General features: G+C 34.4%; 1 protein-coding gene across 1 annotated transcript in view; it reads right to left on the bottom strand.

Moving 5' to 3' along the window:
• Positions 1-2,779: 2,779 nt before the first annotated feature.
• Positions 2,780-12,326, bottom strand: part of SELENOT (selenoprotein T) — a 21,375-nt gene continuing 11,828 nt past the window's right edge. Inside the window, exons 2-6 of the mRNA XM_017522830.2 lie at positions 10,598-10,708; positions 9,927-10,053; positions 7,932-8,019; positions 6,010-6,163; positions 2,780-5,493 (exon numbers count right to left, since the gene is read on the bottom strand). Coding sequence (XP_017378319.1) covers positions 6,039-6,163; positions 7,932-8,019; positions 9,927-10,053; positions 10,598-10,708 — 451 coding nt within the window. The 3' untranslated portion in view covers positions 2,780-5,493; positions 6,010-6,038. The remainder of the gene's footprint in view (positions 5,494-6,009; positions 6,164-7,931; positions 8,020-9,926; positions 10,054-10,597; positions 10,709-12,326) is intronic.

The following is a 12,326-nucleotide window of genomic DNA, read 5'->3' as shown; positions in this document are numbered from 1 at the left end:
CTGTATAAAACACAATTTTACTGGAAGAATCATATTTATGTGTCACCTGTTACTTATATACATTATATATTTTAATATCTTAAAAAGTAATTTTACCCATAGATTTTATGAGCTGTTAAAAGATAAAATTTAGCAGCATAATACAGTTTTTAAAACACTAATACACTTTTCAAAAAGCTTAAGGGAAAATGTCAACAGCACACTCTTTTTCAAATAGATGTGCTCTTAGCAACTCAAGAGTAATAAAGGAGCTGTAATTGTTTTTTTCCTCTTGTAAGAGTTGCTAGTACACAGAGCACAGTATGGCCAGTGGCCCAAGGGAGTGTTGGCAGCAATCTCCCTAGGCCCTAATATTTTTCTTTCTTAACTAAGCAATCAAGTGCTGGCACAATCCATTCTAGACAATTCTCAAACAGGTTAAATAGCTAAGTACTTGATCTGAGCAGCCTATAACCACAAAGCAATAGTCTTGTCTTAAACAATTTTAATCCTGAATGAGGAGGTTGGGCAGAAGGGGTCAATAAAGGAAAATGAGGTTAACAGATGACAAAACGATCAGGAGGGAGTAGGTATCAAGTGAGAAAGTTCCAAGATAGGAAATGTGACAAAAGTTGGACCAGAGTACTTTTCTGGGACTTAAATCTATGCTCTCTTTCCTCCCCTCCCTTCCTCCTTATCCCCTCTTCTCAACGCCTCCCCCCCACCCCACAATTCTCTATGCTAATTATGGTGAGGTTCATGGAGAAAATGAGGCCAGTTTAGAGATTTCTGATACTCTCATTTGAATCCCTGAAGCCAGGTCTACATTGGACTTTCTTAGTTACATGAACTAATTAATCCTTCTAGCGGGGTTGGTGGGGATAAAATAGTAGACTGGGTTTCCCTGGCAATTTAAACAGTTGTGTTATGGTTAATTACTCTAATAATGCTAAATATGTAGATTTTTCTCCACTCAGAATTACAAGAACTTAGACTTTTAAGGTGAAAATCAAAATCAGTTGTCACTATAAGAACAATGTAGGCATGCTATTGCCTGGTTTGCTCTGAGAAAATCTGGCAATTCAAACCAGTTATTTTATGTTATACTCAAAGATTTAATATTTCAAGAGAAATTCAAGCAAAAGGTTGTGAGGTAATAACTCAACAAGAAAGGATATGGTGCACTTAAGACAGGGACAATTATGTCAGTGTTTTCTTAGAAACATAATCTCCCTCTCATATCATTCTTTTTATCTCCTGGGTTCCCATTTTACTGAATTCATGTTATGAAGTCCTTCTATACATGTGATGCATCTAGGATGAGTTGTGAATCTTCTGCATTCTGCTCTATGGCGTGGTGGTACTTAGTGCAGACCAGCGGATCCCAATCTTTTCTGGTACCAGAGACTGTTTTTGTGGAAGACAATTTTTCCATCAACAGACAGGGGGTTGAGGGGATGGTTTCAGGATGAAACTGTTTCACCTCAGATCATCAGGCATTAGGATTATGGGAAGGAAAGCACAACCCAGATCCCTCGCAGGTGCAGTTCACAATAGAATTTGGGCTCCTACAAGAATCTAATGCCACCTCTGATCTGAATGGAGGAGGAGCTGGCCTGCCACTCACCTCCTGGTGTGCGGCGGGGTTTCTAACAGGCCACAGACCACTACCAGTCCATGACCCAAAAATTAGGGACTTGTGTAGACCATAGACAGCATTATTTTGAAGCTTGTTTAAAATGGAAATTACCAGGCACAATTTCAGATCAACCAAATCAGAACTTTTAGGAATGAGATCCGGTTATTCTTAAGCAAATGAAAAATTTAAAACCACCACTGTTTGTCTGCATGCTTTGTTTCTTTTTTATTTTGCTCATGCTTAACACAGGCAACAGAAGACAGTCTATTAGTTTTGATATAGATTGGATGACTTTACAGCTTTCTACTGTATCTGACATCAGTTTATATTTTTCTTCAAGATATAGTTTGGAGCTGGGCCTATCTTTTATTTATTTTTTTCTTTTTTTGAGACAGGGTCTTGCTCTGTCAGCTGCAGTGGTGCAATCTTGACTCACTGCAGCCTCAACCTCCTGGGCCTAAGAGATATCCTCATCTCAGCCTCCCAAGTAGCTGAGCCTACAGTTGCATGCTACCATGCCTGGCTAATTTTTTATTTTTCTTTAAGAGATAGAATTTCACCATGTTGCCCAGGCTGGTCTTGAACTCCTGGGCTCATGCAGTCCACCCATCGTGGCCTCCCAGCCATGAGCCACTGCACCTGGCCTATGGATCTATTTGTTTCTATTTGCTTTTCTGAAGCCTAAGGAAAAAGGAGCCAGCTGACTTAAAAATATATATATCTGATCTTTGCTCTTTCTTCTGAGATTGTTAAATTGTCTATACTAGTTAATACAGAGAGAACACTCATTTTGTTTCTCTCCAGATTTAAAGATGTTAGTGTGAATGTTTCAGGAATTCTGCAGGTTGGGGGTAAAGATGGACAGTGATGTAAACTGTTCCACTTTGCTCCACTCCAGCACAGAATACATCAGTTGACAGAGCTGTTGACAGTTCAGCAGCACTGAAGCACAAGTAGACCGTAAGGCTTGAGAAGTAGTCTAAGGTCCAAGAATATGATAAGACTTGCATGCCAGACTTGATAGTGGGTAGTGAACACTGGTCGGGTTAAGAAGCCATTAGAAAGTAATGACAATCACTTTTATAATTCAAAATTTTCTAAGTATGGTTACCATATGCTCTACTGTAGATTTAATTGCACAGAGTAGGAGTTCCTTTCAAATCAGCTTAATAAAAGTTTATTTTCACAATGCTACAGAGGTAAGTCCCCAAGCTTTACAATCCTCTTTTGTTTCTCTCAAAAATATTTCTTAAAAAAAAAAGTCTTCAGAATACCACACCATGTTTAAAATCCTGTAAACTATTTTTGAAATCTAAATTAAATTCTGACAATGATAAAATGTTTGCCAGCCAAAGTCCTAAACTAATTAACATTCAAAGTAAGAAAGAATCATCATTGGGATCTCATTATATTTTGATAGCTGTAAAGGCTGATTGGCTCCTGTCATTAATAGTGTTAGTGCCATAAGCAAATTATACCACTTATATTCTAGAAAAAGATATAAGCATATTTGTCTTGCACATGTTTTACCAACTTTTTTTTATTAATGTACCAAATAGTTTCTTCCACAATGGCAACTGTGGTTAAAAAAAAAACCCACAGCATTAGCCAACCTGCTGGCATCTTCAATGGTCTTCTAATTAATAATAGTGCACAGACATTTATAAACTACACAGCCACAGTAATTTACAAGTAACTAATAAATTTTGAAACGTTGGGAATATAACAAAACTACATTCTAAACAGTTTACTTTCCCTTTTTCCTTATATTATTTTTATATTCATTCCCACTCATTTTTTCACTAGACTCTATTAAATTCAAGATTTAAATATGGCTAAGCATAAGACAAAAGAGATGAGTGTCGACAAAACAGCTGAATTTTATCAGTGTCTAAGCCACTTAAAGCTATTCTCCAAAAGACAACTTATCCAACGCAAGGCAAACATAGAGAAAGTTGGATTTGAATCTCTATATTTTCAACTGTCAGGTCCACAGGAAAATCCAAGGCCCAAGTTTTGAATGTCCACATGTCATAAGTTAACTGTGGCAATAGTGGAATGTCCATTACTGAAGATGAACCCCTAGACACACTTAGCAAGACATTCAACTTGCAGAAGATAGGGAGTTGGGAGTGGTACAAAATCTGATAACAAGGTTTTTAAGCTCCAGTCAAAGATAAAAAATATTATGCCGGAATAACAATCTCTAAGGACTCTTGTCACTATATGAAGAACTTAGGTTAATGGTTCCACAGTCTTAATTAAAAGGAGAGCCATTTAATCAATTTTCTGCAGTGAATTATTAGACTAACTTCCTAGCATCTGGAGATTACACTATGTTCCACCTTGAAGCTGTAACAATCAGGACCATTACCTGACATGCAGTCAACAAATATTCAAACAAAGTATAAGGTTAATTGTTATAGAAAGTTAGGTTTTCTAACACCTAAGTGTTAGGTGGACTCAATGTTGAACCTTTTTGAGTGCCAATATGACACTAAGGAAACGCTCATTACAACATTTCAGATTTCAGATTTGGGATGCTCAACTGTTAAGTATAATGCAAATATTCCAAACTTCAAAAAAAAATATGAAATCTGAAACACTTCTTGTCCCAAGCATTTTTGGAAAAGGGATACTCAAAAGGTACCTCATTACTTTTCCCTAAATCACTTTTGGCTCTACCACTTCTAATCGTATATGGAAGCTGAAGTATGTTATGATTTCTGTTACAAGACTATTTTTCTACATTCTGGCTCTATTTCTGCTAAATTATTCTTACAGTCTTTATCAACTTAAGTTTTTTTTATTTAAAAAAAAAACTACCTTTTTAGAACTCTGAAACAGTATTTAAAAATTACATTAAAAAACTTTTAAGTTTTGTTCATCAGATACAATAAAAGTCTGATATATGGTGTTAGACAAATTATTAGTCAGGTAATTTCTATTCACCTAATATCAATGCTGTAAGTGAACGTTCTTCCGACGGATGAGTTTCAGTGATCCTAAAGATGGTAAATGAGCCTATTATTTGTATGTGAAACTAAAGTGAATCTTATAAAATTATCCATAAATCAAAAACAAAAGTTTCAGCAGACAATTGTTAAATATAATGTTAACAGGTACATTGAGCAATAAATTGAAACCTTTAAATTTAACTCATATCTGCTTAGTTTTTTTATTTAGTTAAGTATAAAGGCCCAGTTAATCAACTCATTAGATTGGTCAAGGCATGACACTTGAACTACACAAGAGTATTTAAAAAGCAGTTGGATTTTTTAGTAGTTCTCTGGTAATCACACACACATACACACATACACAAAAATCTGTAGAGTACTCTGAATATAGGATTTCCCCCATAATCTTGCATAATGTACTGTTCACAATCTGCTGTATTTTGTAAACTATATACACTGGACATGGCCAAATTAGAGATGTCTGATAAACTCTTATAAAGTATTTGGGAACTTCAACTGGATTCCCAAGGATCAATTTTAAACTATAAAAAACAAATATTCATATAAAAGCACGACAGATTTAACAGACATCTTTGGGGAAAAAATCAAATCGTAACTCAATTTTCTACTTTTTCAAATACAACTAAGAAAAAAGTTGTAAGAAGTAATATCTACCTTAACAAAAACACATTAACTGGGTGAATTTGGGGGGGAAAAATGCTATACAGCATTATTGCACTCCACGAATGTGCAGAATTCTAAAATATGCCAGCACTGAAAAACTATCTTGCATTGAGGTTTTCCAAGAGGTACAACGAGCCTGCCAAGAAAGCATCTAGTCTGTACTAACAGCTTGCTGTCTTCAGTACAGACCTTCATAATGTCAGTCACGCTGCTCTTGCAAAAATCCCTTAATGCCTGAAAGATATACAGAAAAAAGAGTATTTTATTTCAAAAATCACTCATAAAAACCCTTCAAAAAGTCAATTCATTGATCAGAAAGGAACTGAGAACAACTCTGCCAAGCAAAAGTTAACTAGTATCTCTCTGTGTTCACACATTTGCCTATAAATTTTTTATCATGAGTGTGTTCAAAGAATTTGCATACTCTCAGGAACTAATTATTTGAAGGTAAGGATAGGATAAGTATACACACCTCTAGCGTAATAGATCGACTCTAGCCATTAGGAATTTAGAGTAAAGAAAATAAGGTTACAGTTCCAATTATTAAGCCTTGAAGGTAAAATTACTAACAACCTGACTTTATTTTGGCAGGTCGAAACTCTCTTCATACACTTCATTTTAATGAAGAACACATCCCTCTGTTTAATCTTAAATTAGAAACTCAAGTGATAATATATGTAATATTTACTAACTTGCTGATTTGTAAAGATTAACAGAAGCCTATACACAGTTATATTTTAAACAACTTACAAAAGAGTTTTCAGTGCTGATAGGTGGTGCTATGATCGATGGTGTGGGATTGAATCCATATGCACATTGAGCTTCATTTCATTGTCAAGAATTTGAACAAGTTGTTGCATGGATGGAAGGTGACCAGATTCCAGCTTAGACCATACAGGTACATCTATAAAAACAAATGGCATCACCCCCCAAAAAATTAAGGATTATTTTATAATATGCATTCATTCCACAAATATTTATCATCTATGTACAGAACTGGGGATACAAAAGTGAGAAAAAAGTACACTGCTTGCTCTTAGGGAATTTACATTCTAGTAGGGGGAATGTCAAAAGAAGTACACAAACAGCTACAAAATTACAATTGTGTACTTAGAATTAAAAGTGGAAGGCACTACTGTAATAGGAGGGACATAAACACAAGGCTGTCCCTGACTAGTCAAGAGAAATAATATCATTTAAATTGAGACCTAAAAGATAAAAAATTACCATGACAGAGTGGGGATTCACTTTAATAGAAAACTTTTAAGGGAGAGAGAACAGAAATGTAAAGGCCGGAAAGGAGCTTGGCACATGAAAAGTATGAGAAAATCAGCATAGCTGAAAGAAATATAGTAGAAGAACGATATAAGGGGAGGTGGAAAGGATTAGACTGGGGCTAATAAACTGTAAAGGGACAGAAGGTAAACATTTTGGGCTGGGGATGATAATCAGTCTCTGCCACAGGTATTCAACTCTTCTGGCCTGAACGCAGATGTAGGCAATATAAAAACAAATGGACATGGTTGCATTCTAATAATGCTTTATTTACAAAACAAGCAGCAGAGGATATGGCTCATAGGACCATAGCTTTATAATCACTAAACTAGATCATGCAGAGCCTTTTGGCCACATTACATGTTCTGGTCTTTATCTTGAGAACAAAGTAAAGTCATTTAACGAATTGGAAACACTCGTTTAAATGCAAGATAAAATTTGCATTTAAAAAGCTATTGTTTAGAACAGATATTGGTAAGTTTTTCTGTAAGAAGGCAGATGGTAAATATTTTACGCTTTATGAAACGAGACAATAATCAAGAACATTATGTGTGTACTTATAAATTTCTATGAAGTTTGCACTGATGCAACTCAAAACTTTAGTTATAAATACAGAAGTTTGAATTTCATATAATTTCTATGTGTAACAAAATATTAGTTTTATTTTTTTAACCAAAAAGTGTCAAAACATTGTTAGCCTCATAGGCCATATTTGCCAACCCCTGGTTTAGAGAACGTAAAAGAGAGTAAAAAGTTAATTGTGGCCTGGACTAGGGTGGTGGCAGTGAAGATGAACAGAAGGTAGATTTTTGAAAAATTTAGGAGATGGAGTTCAGAAAACTTGGTAATCCATTAAATATGGAGACTAGGGGAGACGGTGATGTTATCATAGGTCTCTGGGCAGCTGAGTAGACAAATGATGGTGTCATAAAATAAATGAGAAATGTCAAAGGGGGAGCAAAAGAGTATACAGGCATTATCAGTAGGAGAAGTAAGCAAGAGTTTATTTTAGAGTAGGTTTAAGATTCTTGAGCACAGCATTTTAGGAGAGAGATTAAAAGATACACATTCAGGGATCATCATACAGATGTTATTTTAAAGCCATGGAAGTAGATAAGGTTCACAGAGACAATCTGACCGAAGAAGAGGACCAACTCATCAAGGAATTCTAAAATGTGAAGTTCAAGTAGAGGTAAAGAGATTAAGTTGAGGGAGCGAGTTAAAAAAAATTAAGTTAAAATTTTCTAAATTCTTCTGTCTCCTAAATTTTCAATTTCTTTCAAATAAGCTTCATATAAACACTAAAGAAGTTTCTCTTATTATATAAAAAAAAAAGCTTGTTGTTCATTATAAATCATTTAAAATCTATCACAAAATGCAAACTATTCAGAACCTACCATTTAAAGTTATCTCAAATGCACCTGTTGACATACACTGGTTCTCAATCATGTTGCTCAAGAAGAAAACCATCATACATGCATAGACCTAAAAGAAAATATAATTAAGTACAGCAGGCAAAGTCACTTTTGGTAAATGCTCTTTTTAATCTACTTAAAAAGTTCCCATAAAAACTATTACTGCTATTCCATATGTTCAGATAACGTACACAGAGCAAAAGTAAAGCAATATTAATTTGCAACTCTATACATACTGAAGCACTTATAGATGATATTCATAATGTACACAGAATTTCTAAGAGATTTCATAATAGCCTTAATAAGTTAAACAAAAGAATACATGCATAAGAATAGTTAACTTTACCATTTTTATAATATGTCAATTCATAAGGCCAGGCATGTGGCTCACACCTGTAATCCCAGCACTTTGGCAGGCCAAAGCAGGCGGATCACAAGGTCAGGAGATCAAGACCATCCTGGCTAACATGGTGAAACCCCATTTCTACTAAAAATACAAAAAATTAGCCGGGCATGGTGGCAAGCGCCTGTAGTCCCAGCAACTCAGGAGGCTGACGCCAGAGAATTGTTTGAACCTGGGAGGCGGAGGTTGCAGTGAGTCGAGATCACGCGACTGAACTCCAGCCTGGGCCTCAGAGCAAGATTCTATCTCAAATACACACACACACACACACACACACACACACACACACACACACACAGACACATATAAATTCCTAAGAGACTTGTGATGCAAAATTAGCAACTCCATATAATATTCAATACAAACTGTATATGTTTCAAACAAACCATTTTAAGTCAAACTAAGAAAGAAGTAGGTTAGAAAGTAGAGGCATATTAAAAAATAATCATTCACCTTTCAAAGCAAATCTATACTCTCTCCCAAAAGTGACTAGGTATTCCTTATTGGACAGAAAAGTTTTAACAAAACCACTGGACTAAGAGTAGGATGCAGTGAGAATGCCAATTCACAGCAAGCTGTTTCAGAAAAATAAATCAAATGTTCACAGCAGCTGAGAAACAGCTTTCCCTACTACCCCACAGGAGCTAGGTGGGGTTTATTTTTATAGGAATTACTCTACCATTTGGGAATGTTAAGTCTATTTTCCTGGGAACAATATACAAGGAAATGTCACAAAACCTACAAAGTAGAGATATATTTCAATTAGAGATAGCACTTGAAGATATTTATGTTAAGTAGTTTTGCCTGCTACTGGAAAGAAATGGTTCCCTAAGAAAAAGAAGTACAGCTATGCAGGAGTCTGCTAAAGGTATTTGGCCTAGAATTAAAAAACAAGAAAAATCTAATCCATGAGAAAAATACAAATTAGACCCATTTTAGACAGGATGGTGAGCCCTCCAGAAAAAAAATAATTTTAACTAAAATAAGAGTAAGCTAGAAAGAATGTATGTATCAAGAAGACCCTACAACAACAAAGGAAAAGAGAAACAGCACAAAGTTCTTGAGTATATTTACATTGTTTCTTTCAGGCAATTAAAACAGATCAATGAACAGATGAGGCAAAGGACAAAGAATTTGAAAAGAGAGGAGTTTTGATAAGAACAAGTTAATGGAAATCCCCTTTTTAAGGTGAATCAACCCACTAATACCACATTAGTTGGTATAAAAGGCCTACATTATGTATATATTATGTTTTGCTGGATATGAATTGACATAAGTAATATAATCAAAATCAGATAACAAATTATTTTGTGCCCTGGTAAGTAAAATACTACAGTAATACCTCCCTCTCCCCAAGATATAAAAAGGTTAAGCCCTAATCACTCATAATATATCAATATGGAAACAAAGGTCAAGGGAGGTTAAGTGACTTGCCCAGAGATAAAACTGGTATAAATTAAAATAATACATGTTAACAGGTGAATCAATGACAAGTATTCAAAATAAGAAAAATCCATTAGAATATTTCATTGACAACCTAAAAACCTAGTTACCAAAGCTATTAAGTTACGTACCTTATTTTCTTGGCCCCACTGCCAGATGCTAGGAGCTTGCATGCCAAAAAAAGCAAAAGGATCCTTGCCAACAATTATTAAGCCTATTAATACTAGTTTGAAGACTGACAGGAAAGATGCTATGTGTCTATCAAAAGAAAAGAAAGAAAATCATCAGAAGCCACAATTTCTAATCTACTTTAAAATTTAGTAATTCAAGTGTATGCAAAGACTTTTCTAGACACCAAATCTAAAAATTACTTATAGAAAAAGCAATTAAAGTTTATTGTGCAGTTTTAAAACAAAAAATATTTAATATATTTTAAATCAACTGAAAAATTAAACTACAAAATTATATAGAATTGGTCTTTAAAAACACTATTATTTTATTAAGAAGAATTAATACCATTGACTTTCTATAAAAATTGAGGATTGTTATTCTATTTCCACAATTAAAAATATGTAAGAAAACACATCTTTAGAAGAGTTGCCATCTCTGAAATAACCCTATTCCTTCTTACAGAAAAAGCCTTCTATATTTGGGTCAAATAAACTTGTTATATATAAAATAGCATTCTCTGTATATTATAACCAAGTAATTACAGTAACTAAGGACAGCCAATTAAACCAATTCACAAATATTTATAAAGTCAAATAAATTATTTTCCTTTTAAGTTATTAAAATTTCTTACCTATATATTGGTTGAGGGAGGTAATTCTCTCCTTCGATGCGGATGTCTGGGTACCGCTGGCTAATAACCCGCATGTACTCCTCAAATACCCGCCTATACCCTCAGGAAACACTGCAGAAAAATAAGTGTTTCCATTAAGTCATTTAGAATATACCTAGATTTATTTTGTAGTTAGACAAAGCCTAAAAATTATCAACATTACAAATTTTTCTCAAAATCAGTCACAAATTAACAATAATTGAATCAGGATGATAAATACATGGAGTTTTTTTTTTTTTAAATATATTTCACATATTCAGTTACTGCACCCTCAAATGAATCCTTCCATTAAGACATTAAACTTTGTATTTGCCAGTACGTGGCCTAATTTTTTTTTAAGTTAAAAAAATAAGAACATTAAACTTTACAAATCTGGGCTACCATTGGACAACAGCAAATACCTATTCACATTCAGCATATTTTGAGCTCTCACACAGATTTGGCCTTTTTGGAGGAGTATCAATTACTTGTATAAACAGTGAAATGAAATGAAAACAATTCTTATTCATCTGAACTAGAGACTTTCAAATTTGGGACACACGACTTCAAAAAAAAAAAATCAAAGTGTAAGAGAATGAAACTCTGGGTCTTATTCCCATTCTGCCCCTAACTAGGCAAACTTGTTTGCCCAAACACAACAAAAGGAACTTAGACTAAACTCTTAGATCTCTTCTACAACAAAAGGAACTTTGACTAAACTCTTAGATCCCTTCTAACTCTAAAATTTGATTCTACTTTGCAAAGGAAAACAAAGATTAGAAACATAATTTTCAACAATATGGACAGATAATCCTTATCATTACTCTGGAGATTAAGCTAAGCCAACAGTATCCAATCTTCTCTATTAAAGCCTCTAAGCAACTCACTTTCAGATATACACTGCCCCAGCGAGAAAAAAAAAAAAAATGGAAATAAGCCTCCAGAGTGCACATGAGAAAAAAGAAGATGGTACCATTATATCAACAGAAGAGCTTACAAATTCAGGTAATATTGTTAAACACTAAAGTTCACTAAATTCTAAGTTAAGATAAATATTGTAAGGTTCCACTTGGTACAGAGGTAGCAGGCTCAGTAATTAAGTTACAGTAAAACCTGAAGTGCCAGCTTTGTCAATCAAGGAAAAAAATTGGTAACCACCACTACCAACCCAAAGGAACAGCATGGACAGGGTAAAAATATCTGACAGGGTAAAACTGTAAAAAATATTGGTAGATCTAAATTTAAGAAAACCTGCAGGGTTTTTTTCTGTGGGGGGATCAGTAAGTAAGAAACTCACCAGTCTTGCTTTACAGTGAATGTTTCCTTTACATTTAGAATGAATGTCCCTTACAAGTCTTAATATTTTGCAAAGAGATACAACTCTCTATATTTAAATGAATTTATGAATCTCCAAATATTATCCTTAACACTCACCTAATGTTTTATTATTACCACTGTTGTAATTTTTATTCTTTCTAACCACATGTTGGGCTTTTCTGAGTTCAAATTACTAAAATAATTTCAAATTTACAGAAAAGTTACAATAGTATAAAGATCTTACATAAACCACCTAGATTCAGCACTTATTAATATTCTGCCACAGGCTGGGCCTGTAATCCCAGCACTTTGGGAGGCCAAGGCAGGCGGATCACCTGAGGTTGGGTGTTCAAGACCAGGCTGGCCAAGATGGTGAAACCCTGTGTCTTTAAAA

This window comes from Cebus imitator, unplaced genomic scaffold (assembly GCF_001604975.1).
Source record: "Cebus imitator isolate Cc_AM_T3 unplaced genomic scaffold, Cebus_imitator-1.0 Scaffold25, whole genome shotgun sequence".
Lineage (NCBI taxonomy): Eukaryota > Metazoa > Chordata > Mammalia > Primates > Cebidae > Cebus > Cebus imitator.
Note: the sequence above shows the minus strand (reverse complement) of the source record. Positions and strands in the feature narration are given on the sequence as shown.